Below are 19055 nucleotides of genomic sequence, written 5' to 3' on the forward strand. Positions count from 1 at the left end.
TTAATAGTGGATGCAAAGCTGATCTCATTCAGCCACCAATATGCAGACCAGTAAATCACAACTTGAACGCCTCTTAGATGAAGCCAAGGACAGCTCAATTTGTAGGAAGCATCAAATTCAGAGTGGATAATATTCAAATTCCATAAGACACATCACAAAAAAATTTGATAATTAAAAGCCAGAACTAGACACAAGAGTAGAATAGCAAAGAGGGACTGTGAAAATAAAAAGTAAACTCATCAACACAGAATTCAACAGTCCAGCTTAAACTCATACAAACATCATGATTGTAGATGCTTCAGCAAACAAAAGAAAACTCTACAAAAACTCAATTAAAGTTCTATTTCTTTATATCATACGGGATAAGGTTTAGATCAGATCTTTGGTTTCTAAAGTTGCACTCTTCCTTCCATAGCTTCAGGCTGGATTATAAAGCGCATCTTCCTTTCTTGATTCACTTACCATGTTGACAACTCCAGTTGATGAGACAGGACAAGCAGCATCTAAAGAAACTATTTATGAAGTAAAAGCTATAAACAGAAACCTTTATCACTACTATTTACAACAAGAATTCTTCATTATTATAGAGATCTTGGCAAACCTGGCCATTTCCCCTGGCAGCAAAGACAGCACTAGTAAGCTTCACCACTGGCTTTATCTGTCAGATGTCATGATCCGCTATCATAGGTACATATAACAGTGCTTCCATATTGAAGCCACAAGTTAGAAGCAGCTCCAACATCCTCAACAAGTAACAACCATTTCAGTATAGCCCACTAAGAAAAGAAAATTTTCTGCAAAATTTTCTTCAGAATATCCCTGAGTTACTCTCTTATGTACTCTCCTGAAAGGACCGAGAGCGGGAAAATGCTGCAGGATTTGCATGCAAGACCTGAGCAGCATCTGATCTCTGATCCTTGCTTTCTGCCTTGGATTGGAAAGGTTTGAAGATACCACCTTCTTCAGGCTTTATGCCAAGGGTAGCCCATATAGAACTCTTTGCAGCCTCATCTGGATCATCAATTCTCAGGGTTTTAGGAACCCACAAAGATTTTTCCATCTTCTCCTCACCCTGCAAACTTGCATCTCTAGAATGCTTACCCAAGGTTGGAGAGCCATTGCCTGAACAACCACTGTTGCTTGTAGATGATGATGACGATATGCCACCATTAGATCCAAGCCATGTTACATTCCATGCCCCATTAGGCCAGCTGGACATGCAACCCCAAAATGAAGCTGGCATAAAAGGAAAGGGAATGGTTGGTGCACAAAAAGCAGGGGCCGCCATCATTGATGGGGGACTCCATGGAATTGGACTTGGGGTTCCATTCTCAGGTCCATAAACAAGCTCAGATGAGCATCTACTTGCTGCCATGGCAGCAACATTGTTCCATCCTGGACCCCAAGGGTAAGCCCAAGGAGCCCCAGGATAACACTGCAAATGAGGCATGGGAGTCAATCCATTACAATATCCTTGAGTACCATTCTGTTCCATGGGAACCGCATTTTCAGGGAATCCATTTTCCACACAATTGGAGGCTGTCACTGAAGATGCACATGAGGGATCCTCCTTGTTTTCACCAGAAGCAATAGAGCCAAAATCAGGATTTTTCTTCTGTTCTTCAAGATTGAGCCCAGAGGCCATGGACTCACAAAGTGGCACTTCTGGTCCAAATTTTAGTACACTGCCATTTCCCTTCATAGGCCTCATAGAGACAGAAGGCCCACAGGGAAGAGCCTGGTGAGGGGTTAGATCAGGAGCAACAACTCGACCAGATGCTAGTCCATCAGAAGACATCATTATGTGTCGGTAATGTGAGGCAGAGTGCTTATTTTTACGCCTTCCAGCACCTACAGGAACGTTTCTCATGGTCCCTCCTGCAGTCCAATACCTCTGACAATTCTTGCAGAAGTGCCTGGGTTGGTTAACATTGTAGTTGTTGTAATAACAGAACTTGGTATCCATACTGTTGCAGCGAGGACATGGCAGAACCTTATCTGGCTTCTTCAAAACCTTCTCTTGGCCGGAGCTGTCAGCCTCAGTCTTATCATGCTCGTGCTCAGCTTTGGAATCTGTTGCTACTTTCTCATCCTGATTGGGTCCTTCGTTGTCATCTCCATTTCCATTGTGCAAACCAGAATTATGTGGGTCACACTGATTCACTTCCTCTGGAACATCTGGATTTGGATTGTTGACTTCCATTTCTGTATTTTCTTTGCATGTATCCTGAAATCCAAGATCAAGACAATTGACTTTGTAATGAAATGAAACTAACTATTAGCTTACTAGCACAATCAACAAAAACTAATCAAGAGCATTTCTAAACCAAGATGAGAAGAAAGTCCACAAAGAAACAGACACTATTAACTTAGCTTATGCAGCAAAAACCCTCTATTTTAGTAAGCTATTTATTCTCCATCTCTCAGTTTACAACATGATCGTACCGTACAAGCTCAGCTTTTAAACAATAGTTATATCCAGTTTCTGCTTTTTTTCTAACAGATTATTGGAAATTTTTCAGAAGAAAATAATCCTATGAATTATTTCCTTTGTTTTTTATAATTTCCTCTTTCATACAGTAATACTGTGGAGTTAAGGACCCCTATCAAATTAGAAAGTTAACAAATCTCAACTTGATTCTGTGGCAAGCTAATACATAAACAGAACTTATACTGGCTACACTGCAAGCCAACACCATCTTAAACTGATGAACTGTACTTGCTCCAAGGTGCCACATCAATCCCAGTGCTAAAAGCCCCTCTGGCAACAACTTTGCGGAGTTATCACAAAAGCAATTCAAGGTTCTGTTCGCTACTCCCAGAAGAAGGCTGCCTCTAACTCGTTTCTGCCAAACATTCTCATGTGCTCATTGCAATGGACTGTTTCTGCATGTCTCATGCAAACTAAATGTTGTGTTGACGCTGAAGTATAAATAACTCTCCTCAAAGCATAAGCTACTCCTCATGCAATCAATCTCCTATTTAGAAAGATTTTCTGGTACTTGTGTCTTCATTTCAATGCCATTCATATCATGCAACTCAGCTTTACAACAGTTTCACACATCTCTTCTTAAGCAATTTAAATTTATACATGGATGTTTTGTACTTCCTTAAATATGAGAATGAAGCTATTGCTCTGTTTTTCCTGGGTTTTTGTATATGTTTGTTGTTGATCATACCATATATTATACAGAGTGAGGGATTCTCCCAAAGGATGTTAACTAGCCTCATAGAGATTAGGCAATAAACTAACACATTAACTAATCCTAAATGTCATGAGTGACAATATAATATGCACCTGCTATTTGTGCTTGCTCTGTATTGCAACATCAAAGCCACCTCTAAGCATTTCTTGCAGTGGCAAACTTCCACAGAATGATTCAAAGTTAGGTCATCTCCTGAAGAAAGGAGGCAACCATGATTTGACTCTTTTATGAAACACAAATTTCACATGGTGGGCAACTTTTGTATGTCTCATATCTTGTCAAATACATACTTACAAGATGAGAAAGGAGCCTTAACACTTACTAGCAACCTCTCCTAATGCAACAACACCCTTCTGTTTAGATGATACTATATTCTTCACATATTTGATTAAGTGAAATCTTGTATTGTGCAAATCAGCTTTTAAAAAAAAAAAAAAATTCAGTGCATCCCTACTTCTCGTTTAATTTAAATTTTTGCATTTTGCCTCAAACTTACCTGAAGAAAGGTAAGAATTTCCTAATCATTTTTTTTTTTTTTGCTTCCCTTTAGATTCCACTTTTGATCATTCCACATAGCTTGCAGGGTGAGGATCATTAATCCTCAGAGGAACAGGCTAACTACCAGCAGATGGAAAATTGAAGCAGACTAATGCATGCATCAAGCGCACACATCATACAGAGGGGATTAATACTTGCAATCCATGACTTGGAGATCATTTCTAACTAAAACTCAAACCTAACAGTAAAGTCTCATACAACAACAAATCAGTTGACATGTATCCAATCTAGAGCTACATGGCTCGGCCTACAAAAAATCCCATTCTTAACATGGCCCTTTCTCCTCACATGCTGGATATATGCGCATGTTCAGTGCCATGTTTATTCCCTTTTCTTTCTTTTCTTCAATTAATAAGTTGCGGGCATGAAATTTCCTCAACATAAAAAAACGTATTGTTTCTTATATGTTGGATCTAGGCTCACCAGATAAAACAAAATTAACATGATAATAAAAACTTATTAACATGAAAATCATGGCAAATATAACACAAGGCCATCCTTTGCTTCATCCATTCTTCTTTTGGATTAAAAAAACGCTACAAGAACCAAAACTTCAAACAAAATTTGCAGACAGCGATCGTTCTTTCTCTGTTGAAATTTGCATTAACATCTATCACAACCTATTCCATAGTGGTTCTCAAATCCATTCAACACCCAAAAGATATACAAGTACCGAGAAAAAGAAACCCTTCCACATTAACCATATTACCTCAGGTTGGGGCCGGTGCTTACAATTAGGGTTCAGGGTTTTACTATTGAAATCCAAAAATGTCTCACGGAAGAAACAAAACCAAAAAGATTCCATCTTTTGAAACAAATACCATATATCTAACTCCAAAGTAATAAATCCATAGCAAAACAGAAAATAGGTAACGAAAATTCTAATACATCAAAATCCATATATTGATCACGATTTACCAAAACTCTATTGCTGTCAAATGTAAAATATAAAGAACCGAAATAAAGCATCCCTTTCTCGTCAACTTTCCCCAGTTAATAAAAAAAAAGCCAAAAAAAATCACATAAAACACATCAAAAAGGAACTCAACAAAATCATTAGATACTCCAAACAAACCACTGGTCCTGTCTAAATTTTTCAAAAAGGAATCTTTATTTTAAAAAACAGAAGAAAAGCAACCTTTTTTGGAGAAAAACAAAAAAAACTTCTGCTCGGAATCCAAACCCTAGAAAACGACAGCGAAGAAGACGAGGAACGGGCATCTGGTCTCACCTTCTCGCCGTCCTCGGCCGGATCCGGTGGCGGGGCCGGATCGGTGGGCCGCGCCTCTTTATCCTCCGCCTCAGCCGGCGGCGGCGGCGGCAGGCTCTCTGGTAGCGGGATCGTCTTCCCGAAGAGCTTGATCGCCGGATCCCTGGGCTCAGACATTTCAGCGCCGTCCAATCTCCGTTTCCAAATCCCAGCAACCATATCGCATGTCCTCCTCCCCTTCTTCGCCAGAGAGAGAGAAAAAAACAGAAGCAAGAAAGAAACGGAGAGGAATAAGGGCGGACAGGAGAAAACTAGAAATAAATGAGGGAAAAAAAGGGAACCGGGGTGGCGAGACAGCGAGAGAAAGAGGTGACCGGGAGTAGCCGGTCAGGGGCAGCGGATGCGAGCTGGCGTCCGAGTCAGCAGCGAGGGGGAATGTGAGCCACGAGTTTTCGTGGCTGAGGATCGACGAGGTGACGTCAGAGGGGCGGAAAGGGCGATGATGCGCACCGTCGAAAGAGGGCCACCGGCGCCCTTTCGCTTTTCCGGGTTTTTTTCCGAATTTTTTATTCTGAAAGGTGGAGAACATTGCGGGGTTGCCACTGGACGCGTGGATAATGACAAGGTGGACACTTGGATTGGACCCTCTCCCGGACTACTCCCCTCATTCCCCCTAATCCTTTTTTTTCTCTCTCTCTCTTGTTCTCTCTTAGGCTTCTTTGACTTCATAGCCTCAGCCTATGCATGATGTGGCACTTCTCTGGTTACCATCGCCGGACAGATAATGTCATGGACGTAGCAGGGGTTCACATAGCATTGGTTTATTTGAACTCCTTTTTGATTAAAGATAATCCAACGAGGATGATGTTTGGTCAAAATTTACTCCAAAAAAAAAATATTTAGACTAATTAAAAGCAAACCATGGTTAATTTGAGCAACACATTCAACCAAGTATTTTGTTTTGATTCTGTGATAATTATGATGAATTATTGGTTAAATATATGTCATTGTTGGATATGCTAGGCTGTTAAGAGATTTTCTATAAGTAGAAGTGTATATGTATGTATGTATACATATATATATATATACATATATATATATATATATATATATATATATATATATATATATATATATATGTCAAATAATAAATATTTTATATTTTTGATTATAGGGAGTCGTGTGGTACTTGCAACACTCAGATGATGTGGGATCAAAGCTTTTAGATGTCGAAATATTGTTGTTGCAGTCAAGGACTCATGACTCGGTGCATAAGGTATTATCCGTTTAGACTGATGGACCTCACGATTTTGTTCTTTAAAAGATATATCACGTGAAAAAAATAGTTTCCTTTTATATAAGCTAGAGTTTTGTTTGATTCATAATCATTGTACAACTAATAAAATCCCTACTTTGTACCATAATAATTATAATCTCCATTGACATTAAATCTATTCTAATGTTATATATAAAAAATAGATTTTATACAATCTAAATAATAATAGTATATCATTATAATATATATTATAATATAAATATTTTTTTTGATATACAGTATGTAAGTAATAAAGAAGTAAAAAATGGCTACTGGCTCCAAGTGGATACATAGCATGCATTAGAAAAGACATGGAAACTTACCGTATTGTAGAACATGTACCCAGCAAAAGATACCACATGTATTATTTGAGAATTTCATGGGTCAATCATTCGTTAGATATATGATGAAAGCAAAAATGCATCTAAATTGGGCTTCGAGCACCTAAGCACACCACGCCATATGAATGGAGGCCATGTCAGTGGGAGGGTATGAGTTTTGAGTGCCATCAACAGGTGCCCAAGTACAATTCCCAAGTCTTGTGCAAGGATTTTCAGAACCGACAGATGGAATGCATCCAGAAAACAGGGCCACCCACAAATAGACTCAAATGAACGCAGCACTTTCTCCCTTCGGATGCACTCCCCTCACCCTCCTTGTTCCAAAGAAGATTCAGTGGCAGGCTCCTCGGCGACCACAAAGGACAAGCAATCCCAATAATATTAAAAAGCGAAGACAGTATGGCGTGTGGAAACTTTCTATTCCCATCTCTCCCCCCCCACCCCCCCCCCCCCCCCCCGCTTCTTTACTCTTTCCTAAAAAAATTACCGCAGCCTTTTAACAAAAGAAAAAAAATAAAATTACCGCAGCCTTCTAGACCAGTCCGCATACAAAACATCATGCTGGAACACCATGTACCTATCCTAGTTATCAAAACCAACGGCAGATCTTATTTCCGTATAGAAACACTCTGTACGAACTCCCGTACACGTTCAGAAAATGGGGGACCGGAAAAGGCCGGTCATCCCGGACGCATCCACGTCACCGCTTTTGGGTTCATTGGGCGCGGGGCCCACGGGAAAAGGTAAAGCGAAAAGGCCCCCTCTGGCCACCGGAGCCGTCACCTTAATCCCGGCAATGGCAGCCATTGATATGACGGACCGTGCACGTGGCGCGATCTCCGCTGTGGGATCTGGACAACGGGCACGAGTCGGTCATAAACCGACACAGCGACGCGGAACGGTTAGAGAAGGATAAGCCGATAAGCTGGGCTGCTTTCCCGAAGGAGAAAAAGCGCACCACCTTTAGCTTTTTCCCGGGGCTTGTCGTATTATTATTTTTTTATTACTTTATTAGCTCTTGTCGCTGAGCATTGGGCATCTTTGTGCACACGTTTGTAGGTGGGTTTTATCTGTTCCCACCGCACGCGCCAGATCGGTCAGTCCGGGGCGACCTGAAAAAATTGTTCAATTATCTTATTAGCCGATCTTGGTTTTTATTTACTTCATTAACTTTTAAATTAGTTTTTTTTGGTAAACTTTTAAATTAGTTTATGTAGGATTGCTAGTTGTTTTTTTCCTTTTAGCTTAACCTACGGGCACTTACATGTGCCATGTACCATATTGATCCACATTATATTTAAGTATGACAACATGCAATGTTACATGAACAATGCTCGTTGATTTTTCGCCTTCTTGTAGGTAAAGTTTGGAAATTTATAACATCGGTCTTATTCTTTTATTTTTTTTTGGGGTCAAATCCAAGACAATAACATTCTACCGAAAAGTCCAAGATAATATGATAAAGTATTTTTATATCATTAGATGCTTGAAACAAAAAAGTGTAGATTAATAAAGAATATATGGAAAGAAAACTCTAAGTGTAGATTAACAAAAAAGTGTAAGTAAGAAAGAATAACTCTAAGTGTCACTGCTATAAAGAATATATGGAAAAAAAAGATTTGTAGATATATAAGTAGAATACTTGCTAATTTGTTACCGAGTAATTTTTTTTATTTATGATCTTATGTACCAGAATATAAATCAATTAATAAATATTAATCAATAAGAGGAAAAATGCAACTCTAAATAAATAAAGAAAAAACCTTACTTTTGGTTGAAACAACCATCCCATTGTTTGTTCAACAATCCATCATCCATAAAGACTTTTTATGTAGTGCGCCTTCTTGCTTATTTCTTCTTTATTTTACTTTATATTTTATTGCCACTTGGTTATTTCACATGCTTGTTTAATTCCCAAGGATGTTATTTTAATTCGAATTCCAAACCCCACATAGTGTTCATGCATTGATCAATATTAGGAGGAAGAATCTTCTCCCTCAAGTCACAACCATATTCCACATTGTCTATTCCATTTTTGGACGACTCGTCGATTACTAATTCACAGTCACCTTTCACACATGGACAACATTGTCAAAAGGGATCCCTCGATGTGCCACGTGTCACGATATCCTTGAGGAAGAGTGCCATATCCACGAGTTGTTCACGTGAAGATGACATGGCGAATAAGATATTGCTCATCACTCTTTTTTATTCTTGTGGTCCTGCCTTGCACCACCAAAATTAATTGTGGAAAATCTTAGAGGTCACATGGTCCCTACCCAAATAGGATTGGGTCACGTTCTGGGGCCCAAAAATATGTCACCGTCAAGCCCTGCCATCCACGCAAGTCCATATCTATGGAAGAACATATCAACCAGCCTTCCTGTTCCAATAATGTAGAATCTCAATGCCTATAGCTGTGGCCAGGGTCCGGGGCATGAAAAAAAAAGCTAGGAATTGATGGATGAAGAGAGAGTTAGGCTGGGTTCGGGATATATCTTTCGTACAAAAGAGTGATCGGTCTTCTTTTGTAATATCCATCATTGGATCATAGAGATCTTAAAGCAGTCCGAACTCTTTCATTCATCTATCCGCATAATCTCAAAGCGACCATTGCATGATCCAACGGTGGATTCATGCGAAGGAAGGGAACTGTTCTTTCGCACAGAAGATACAAACTCTATCCCTATGCTGGGGTTGGGAGAGATGGAGCAATCTCCTCCTCCTCCTTCAGCTTGGGTAGAAGTCACGTTGCGTGGCCCACTCTTAGCTTTAATTTGGATGGATCCGGGTAGGGAAAAGCAAGGCTTGGTATCCATGACAGTGGGCATGTCGGAAGCCACAAGTTTTGGATATCTCCTAGCTTTAGCTTTACGGGTTTTTTTTTTTTGGTAAGAGCTTTAGCTTTATGGGTTGCTGGCTTTTAGTAGTTCAGTTGGGCAGGGAATAGATGAGGGACTTCCACGTGGTCTTTGTGTCCTTTTGATTAAAGACAATAAGAAGATTTTTAGGACAATGCATGGAAGGCAGTGCAGCTTGCGTATTGTTTGGAGAAAGTGGGTTACTAATTAGAATCCAGATCGTTAAAAAAAGCCAATTGATCTCGTACCATAGAACCTCTCGAGTGGTTCCTAGATGCATAAGGTCCTTTAGTAAAGTGGCTTCATTAAAGGGAAAAGAAAAAAGGTTTATATAAAAGGTGGAAAAAGGAAGTTGATAAGAGGTATTTTTCTAATCTTTTGGTGAATTCATGACTCAAAGTTTGTTATATATGTTACTTCTTTTAAACTTTTCTTTAAAAAGTCTTTTGTAAAGGTGCTTCTTTGGAAGAAAAAGGGAATAATAAAAGAAAAAAGAAAGAAAGTTAACTTGATAGAAGTATAACAGATTTGCCCAAACTTTTGCCTAGGTGTAGGTTACAGGGTTTGAACCAATTGAATTGAGCTAATAAATGGTCATATCTTATTATCGGAAATTAATTAGTTTGAGTTCTGAATTTGATGTAACGTGCAGCTCCTATTGTTATATTTAAGTCTTTGAAAAAGGAAGAGAAGGCACAACAGAACCATATGAGATGAATTTTGATGAAATGATCATTATGTTGAAACTACATGACATTAATTAGTGAATCAATTGGTGTATTGCTCTCATGGATCATGACATATTGCACTAAGCCAAGGATTGACCATGTATATTAGCAGTAGAAAAGGGATATCGAATTTGAGAAATATGATTTTTTTTCACTTTACTTATGTATTCCTATAAACTTATTTTCAGCAACAATTTTTTATTTCTTTTTGTAATTCATTTTTATAGAGAGCCATTTTGAAATGCATGTTTTTAAAAATTTTATTAGAGTTCTAGATAATTACTCGGGGTTTGAGGAGGAAAAATAAGTAATGAGATGATTCATATTGGAACAATCTTATTATACCTTTGACAAAATCATGTCAACAACTAATTCAAATTTGTTTTGCTAGCACATCTATCTTTTATGCATATATGTATGTATGTGTGTGTGTGAGTGTGTATATATATATATATTGAAATTCATGTGCTTAACAATTTTAGATTATAGTTCTAGATAATTACTAGAGGTTTGAGGAGGAAAAATAAGTAATGAGATAATTCATATTTGAACAGTCTTATCATACCTTGGGCAAAACCTAGTCAACAACTAATTCAAATTTGTATTGTTAGCATATCTATCTTTTATATATATATATATATAATTTCTTTTATAGAATATGTTTGCCTAACCAACTCTTCTTTTGTTTGGTAAAATAGCCGCATTAAATTAAACTAAATGTCAATAAATACATCTATGGGAATCAAAAAATAAAAGATTGAAAAACTAAAAAGGAAGATTCATATGAAATATCCAAAATATTGATATGATTAGCCACATAAAATGCCATCCAATCAGTAACATTACTAGCTTTTTGATAAATATGCAAGACACCAAAATAGTCAAAGAATGCTAAAAGTGGATATAAATTACTATAATCATCCACAATTTCAATCTTCTTTTGAGAAACTCCAATCTTCTAGTTAAGCAGTATATAGTACCACCTCTCATAGAAATATTCCATATATGACGAACAATATTCTAAGAATGGAGGTAGTATAATCAAAATTTTTCAAATCTAAAAAGAGGTTATTTACAGGAGGTTTCAAGTGCAATCTCAATAATAATAGGATAATAATCCAAAGCAATTCGAAAAAGATAATGCATCTAGTAATTAGGAAAATTTTGAATCTATCCTCTATCAGCAAAAGCTCTATCAATTTTCTCCTACATCTTTACTGACTATTTCGATTATTATTCTATGTAAAATAAACACTTGAATATCTTAAATCAAATAGGCTTTTGAAAGATATGAAAGAAAGAATTCCCGTATAACAATTTTTTCATTAAAAGGCTTCCAACCTCTTTTTTTTTCTGACAACTTATCAATACAATTAAAATCTCCAGTAATTAACATTAAAAGACCTTAACAGACAATAGCATAAGCCTTTGTCCATAATAAACATTGATGCTAGGATTCTGGGTCTACACAGATAGTTAACAAAATCAAAGGATGTTTTCTTGACTCTATGATAAAAAAAATCACTTGTTAAGACTTCTATTTAAAACATCAATTTTTATATTATCCTATTGTAAATTGCAATAATATCACTTTTGAGACTTGAGACTCTACCACATGAAAGCGCGCCAACTAGGCGGAAGATCGATGAAGTCGCACCTTGGATAAACTACCACATGATAATCGTGTTTCAAAGAAAACATAAACAAAAGGATGATGTAACTAAAGATTATACTACTAGATTCCTGATTAACATCACACTAATCATCACCAATTGGTACTTCCATTGGTTGATCACAGCCCATATCATTCTCTTTATCCTCTGTTGAATGATTTAAACCCAATGTATCCTTCAATACAACTATTGCCCTGTCATGCTCAATATCTTGAATATCTTGTTGAATAACTTGATTTTCTTGTTGTTCCTTACTTGAAGTATTTGAAGGATTAGCCATAACCGGCAGTTTAGCTTTCCCCTGTCCCAAATTCTTCTTTGCATTTTTTCCTCCTGTCTGATATGTTTTCCTAAAAAGTTTTGGCCCAAGGATTGGGAGAAATCCCTTAAATGAAAAAAATCCAAGGTTCACTAGAAAACCAACCCAAGTACTCGTATGCAGGGTTGAACTCACACGCAGCATGGAAAAGAAAAAAAAGTGCTAAAAGTTTAACTTTCCTCGTAACATGGTGTAATTTTTAGTGGAACCAGATCTACCACCATAGTTGCTGGACCAGTCCAACTATTCAGTAAGATTCACAAACTCATGTATATTGCGCGGCTTTCTTTTTTTTATCCGTGTTTTTGCATGTTGCTTCGTAGTTGGACTGGTCTACCAGCTGAGCGGTGGGCCTGCTCCAATCAATAATTACTCCATAACATGTTGCGATCATCGAATTATGGAGAGACAATCACTTACTTACTCTTGCTCTCATTGTGATCACTTGTTTTTCTTAAATTTTTGTTGTTTACAAGAAAGAGTGGATGATGATCATCTTGGTTTAATGCTCTGGTTCGTCCCGTGGGGTGTCATTTCTGAGGCAATGGGATACCTTCAGGTATGCTAGGGCCCAGTGGAAAATTAGGCCCACGACCCATTCCATAGGCAAACGTTAAATCTTTTGTGTATTTGAATGGGCCAATTGTGGACCAAGCGCATTCAAAGACTTTACCTGGGCCGGCTTAAAATTTAGTCATCCATGGAGCAGTCCAATTACAGCCCTATGATTGTTTTTATGTGCTTTTTTTTTTTTTTTCTTAATTAGCAATGGGACTATCATATGATAGGGTTGCGTAGGTCAAATATTTGGAAAACAATAGCCTCAGGTTTCAAACAAAAATTATAACCAAATGAAGAAAAAGGATCGAAGTGAACTCAAAACCTCTTCCGTTGTGGAGGACTTTTTTCAACCACATTCTATAAACTGATTTTTTCATGCATTAAGATTAGGCTTGCTTAGCAGAGGGCTCATGGTTTCTAGATACCAAGCAAGGCTTCAATTAAATGGTTATTCTTTTTTGATTATTGTCGTTAGCTATTAACGAAAATAATGGAAGTTACATACTCTATCTTGCCCTATGCCTAGAGTATTTTAGAATAAGATTATAATTAAGTTATATTAGTTGTTATAGATAGAGAAAAAGAAAAAAAAAAAAAAAAGAATTATGTCTCTCATCCTCTTCATGGGATTTAGTTTATCAATTATAGTGGCTTTGTTTACCCTCCTAAGTTGTAAACATCTTGAGTTTGCCTAATGAATAAGAACAAATTTTTGGTTTATTCAACATGTTCACAAAATATAGCATGCCACAGAAATAAATGAAGCAAATATCAATATCATGTAAATGAAGTATATATTAAATTTTAAGATCCCGATGAGTCGCCATACCAAGTGCTCAACAGAAATCCTTAAATTTGCAGCATATTTATCCGATTCTTGCAGTCAAGGGAACAATTTCAAAGAAAGACGTCAAGTTTATTCAAGATTGTATGCTGGAGTTGTTGGTATAGAATTTGTTCTAGAATATCTCGCTGGCTTGTCAAGTTATCTTAACAAAAAATTTTCTTAATCTTGCATGCCCAAAAAATGTCAGTTAGCTAATATCATGGTTTCACACTAGATGCATAACTACAATTTAATTTTGTTGACTACGCTTTTTTGTTTCTCTCTTGTATATAAAGAGAAAATAGTTGCAATAAGATGATTCGTATATAGACAAACATGTATAATTAAAGAGAAAATAGTTTGATGTTCAGCATGGAGTAGCATTTTTTTTCCCTTTAAAATCTTGAAGATTAATGCAATGTTTCTACTATAATTCAGTTCATCAGTCCTATGTACGCGGAAGTTGGGACTAATACACAACATGGGGTTTGGAAAGTGTCGATCTAAAAAAAGCGTGCATATAGTAGTAAAGGCTAAGTATGCATCTGACCAGTTCTAATTTTCATGTAACACTGACGATCTAGGAACTGACAAAGATAGGTGATTTCTAGAATTTTCAAGTTCAAATGGTAGCGATCTTAGATTTTTTAGGGTTCATTTGGCTCATAAGCAAGAAAAATGAGTATGGTAAAAGTTTATCTATAGATAGTATTTGGATGTCCCAATTTTAGATGGAATAAGGGTTTATTCCATCTTATTCTCCCAAATAGGTGAAAAAGACGTGGTTAGCCATCCTGATTTAGCAATTCTCGTCAACCCTCCTTTATTCCTATCTACCCTAGTTTAGCTATTTCATGGTGGACCATAGAATAGCTTATTTTAGGTTTTTACTATGGAATAGCTTATTCTAGGTCTTTAATGAGTATTAATTGCACTTTATTTTAGGTATATGGAATAACACTGTATTAATTGTACCTTATTTTCGTTGGAATAGTAGAATTCCAATTAAACAAAAATCTGAAATAACAAGGATGAATAGCTATTCTCTGAAAATTTATATTCTTATTTCAGGAATAAAAAAAGAGTATCCAAATACTACCTGAAATAGTTATACCAATTATTTTTGAGATTTCATTTTTTGAATAGTAAAAGATAATTGGAATGATGCTCTTTTTTACGTTCAAGCAACCGTTCATGATCGCCCTCCCTTGGAATAGTTATGCCTGCTGCAACGAAATTTGACCGGCATAACTATGTTTTGGATAGGTGTGTTTATACTTGGTAGGTATAAAAGTTATTCCAAATCTTCTATCAATTTTATACCCGAACCAGACACAAGCTTAAAAAAAAATTGATGTTACGTGCCACTATATGTACATGCCTATAATTCAGATACCTTTAAATACTGAAAAGTACCAACAAATTTGTTCGGTCAGCGTTAGGTAGGGATAGAATAACGCAAACAAGCCATAGTAGATAGGTGAAGTGGTGCATATTGTGCACAAGGTCAAGGCAACTTTTCAAAAGGCACAAAATTGTATGCCATAGGCCCATAGCTTACCAACAATGCACGTTAGACGTATTTGTTGTGTGAGTCAAAGTCAAGCACTTGAGTTATGAACGCTTTACCTATACATGGACAAGAGATTGGAAGTCTAGATGCAGAATTTTTCACATTTTATTTTATTTTATTTTATTTTTTCCCTTGAGATGGGATAGACGGAGAGCCCCATCTTCTTTTACTATAGTATAAATCTGTTTCAAACCAAGATCACTAGCTAGTATATAACTTTTTTGGGTATTTCCTAGGGTTGACCATTTAACCGCACTTTGTACATAAAGCAAGGTCACGCCAATTGAACCTCTTGTCACCAACTTAAATACAAACCGTGCGAGTTTGTGCATAATTTATATATTTTATCATAAAAAATAACAAAAAAAAAAAGAAAAGATTCGGAAGTTCCGATTGTATTTTTGGTGGATGTGCATCATTGAATTGTACAATAGCCACTACAAGATCTGTCCCAGCAAATGAAAAAAAAAAAATTAGAGTATTTAATATGTAAGATATGGTCTAATGGTTGATGTTGTAAAAATAGTATAATAATTTTTTTATACAATCTCAATCTAAGATATGATAGAGTATTTAAATTTAAATAATTAAAAAAATAATTCAAATTTGGAGGCCATAAACCACAACCATCGGAGGTGTGTTTGATTGCCCAAACATGAACCTTCCAAAATGGAGAATTTTTTTTGGAAGTGTTGACATTTCAGATTAGTTGCCGTGATGTGACCACCAAAACGCTATTCAGTCAAAAAGGAATTTTAGTGCATTTCGAAGTGAGAGGGCCAAGGTGCCTCTAATGGACCACTTTGATTCCTCCACCGCAGCAATGCAGGCCCTTATCTAGAGAAATTCTTTGTGCGTTATGGGAGGTGTATGACGCACGCATCATCAGTTTGTGTGTGAGTCAATCATCATGGATGGTACATACGATTTTGTACTACTCAGGATGCATAAAAAATTTCTCCCTTTATCTATTGCTAAATTTTATCATAAATATTTTATTTGAATTAAAAAAAAAATAAAGCTAATTTGGTTCTCAAGAAAAAAATCATTTCGTTGGAATATTTTTCAGTTAAATTGATTCTTAAGAATATGATGTCTAAAAAAATAATTGTGATATATTTTATTGATTATAAAAAAATAATATATTTTTGAATATTTTATACGTGATTGAATATTTACTTTTCTAAAAAAGTTATATAACGTACCCATTATATCCTATATAGAAAAAAAAGATCTTATTTCATTTTATTCATAAATTTAAAAATATTTTTGAAAAAAAAATTCAATTCCTTTCCTATGGAAAATTGGAAAATCATGTGCATATAGATATTTTTCCCCATAAAATATAAAAAATTTATTTTTATGAAAATATTATTTTTTAAAGTTTTTTTGAAAACTTCAATCAAATAAAAAGATCCTTCGACATCTCCTCTCTCTTCTTTTTGTCAGCCAAATAAGTCTTAAGTGGAAGAACATGCAGACTTATTATATGGGGAGTAAATACGGACTTCATATCTAGGATAAAATAATAATATTTTATGATGCCCCAAACTCACTCTATATGATTAACTAAAAAGTGGAAATCTAAGTTATTTATTTTAAAGAAATTCTAAGTTAGTACAGCAGTGATGGATTGCTAAAAAATTATGGAGACAAAGATGGTTACATTCATCAATTCATTTTATGAGAGAATGATATGAATACCAAAAAAAAAAAAAAAAAAAAAGAAGTCATCCACATGCAGAGTTCTACAGGTATAATTGTCTTGCAATACTTAAAAAAGTTAGTGGAGCACAACTTGGTCAGCAAAAACAAAAAAAACTAGCTTTGTCTATAAAATTTGATGTTAGTACCTTGGGAAACCCTCCTATTTCTGTTGTTTCAGATGCTTCACCACTAGATACAAAATAGTATTAGGAGTCTAGAGACCTTCCAGATTGTGGGCTAGCTTGGAGATGTTGGTTTAAAGGATGATCTTGCGGATTGAAGTGTAAGCAAATTGATCATAGACGACACTAAAATGTGTATAATAATCTAAAATCTTAAATGCGGATAGGTCCAAATTAGAAAGATTTGTGCATCTAGTTGGAGGATAGAGCTTTAGCCGAGAAAAAATATTCTATTTTGTTGAAACATCTAAGAGGTATGATAGCAAAAAATTTATTATAGCCATTACCAAAAAAAAAAAATTATTACAGCCATATGGATTATGGATGATAGTAGTAATGCTAAAAATTTGCATAGAAGCAAAGCATCTAGGCCCTAACACAAATTCTAATATAAGGGGCTATTATCCTACATTTCATGAACACTCATATTTGTCTCCAAGAATACGTATTAAAATATGTATCTGAAATGAATATGTGTCAGGTATCAGATACTTAATTATTTTTACTAGCTTTTACAGTTTACAAATAGATCCACAAGTTAACACTTCTAATAGCCGGAAGTGTATCCAAAATGGAAACTTATTTGATGCTTGGATCCTAGCTTCTTTTTTTCCTTTTTTTTATAAAAAAAATATATGAATAGTTTGACTCTTCCAATAATGAATTCAACGCACCATAATAATGTTGAAAGTGAACTTCTATTTTTAAGTGATTGATGGGGGATGTAGATATATTGAAACAACTTTGTAAAATATCCTTTTTTCTTGTATCTCTTAATTAACAAATTAAAAAGTTTGAAAAATACACATGTAAAAGCCATTATTAAATAATCTATTCTACTTTTTTAGATAATATTAAAATAATTATATAATTTTATTAATTTTTTATGCAATTCCATAATTTTTATGTTTAGTCAGGTACTCGAACACATGTCTGAATCTAATTCTCATATCCATGTCTGTGTAGCATCATTATGATCTAGGATTTTGGTGTCAGATACTCTAAGAAGTAATTTAAAAAAATGAGAGTGAATTTCCCTATTGAGAAAGAAAGATATGTTGCCATTATATATATTATCGTAACAGTCTTTTATTACAATGTATTCTCTCATTTTCATTTTTATTTGATTATTTGCCATGGTGTCGGTGTATCACTGCAATATTCACCAAATGATAACTTGTTTTCCTTTTCTAAGCTTCATGATGAATGGGCTGACTTTGTATGCTGTTCGTGTGAATTGACGATAGCATTTACCTTGTATTTGGTTGGGGTAGGGGAAGGATGAATAAGATTGGAAGGATTAATAATATCTATTTGCCATTTAATTCAAAAAAAAATAGTAAAAATAAATGAAAAAGAGGAATTATCCATCCATCTGAGCCCACTATTTTGTATCTTCCTAAATTGAGGGAATGCATGGAAGGATGGATGGAGTATATGAAGTATGAATTTTTATATTAACAAAATTATTCTTTATTAATTTTTTGACAAAATTTTAATATTTTTTTTATTTATTTTATTTATATATTCTTATTTTACCCATACTATTTACCTAGTACTATTAAATTTTGTTACTAATTAATCTAATTTCAGCATATAATTTCCATATATTATAAGTAAATAATGAAAAATATCTTTTATTTTTATTTATATTCACTATTTTTAGTTAATAATTTTTATAAAATTAATTAACTTTTTAAATTGAATTATAAACCAATTATTCATTTATGTAACTAACATATATATAAATTTATTCATATATAATTAATTTATTAAATTATCTATTAAATTAAATTAAATATTTATTTAATTATAAATTATAAAGATTATAATTTATATATTGATCTACTTATTTATTATAAATAAATATTTTAAATTAATAATAGTAATAATATTTTGTATCAAAGGATAGTTTAGTAAAAATATCTACAAATATCATCCATCCTTCATTTCATTTTTTTTCTATACTGAACAAAGGAAGAATCATTCTCATCT

At 35.0% G+C, this 19055-nt stretch overlaps 1 protein-coding gene across 1 annotated transcript; it reads right to left on the reverse strand.

The window, feature by feature from the left end:
• Window positions 1-218: 218 nt before the first annotated feature.
• On the reverse strand, window positions 219-5270 carry LOC105044919 (cyclic dof factor 2). Its single transcript, XM_010923016.4, has 2 exons — window positions 4996-5270; window positions 219-2227 (listed from the first exon to the last, which is right to left on the reverse strand). The coding sequence occupies exons 1-2, from the start codon at window positions 5191-5193 to the stop codon at window positions 833-835; spliced, it is 1593 nt and encodes a 530-aa protein (XP_010921318.1). The 5' UTR covers window positions 5194-5270; the 3' UTR covers window positions 219-832.
• Window positions 5271-19055: the final 13785 nt, after the last annotated feature.

Source organism: Elaeis guineensis, chromosome 5, assembly GCF_000442705.2.
Source record: "Elaeis guineensis isolate ETL-2024a chromosome 5, EG11, whole genome shotgun sequence".
Taxonomy (NCBI): domain Eukaryota; kingdom Viridiplantae; phylum Streptophyta; class Magnoliopsida; order Arecales; family Arecaceae; genus Elaeis; species Elaeis guineensis.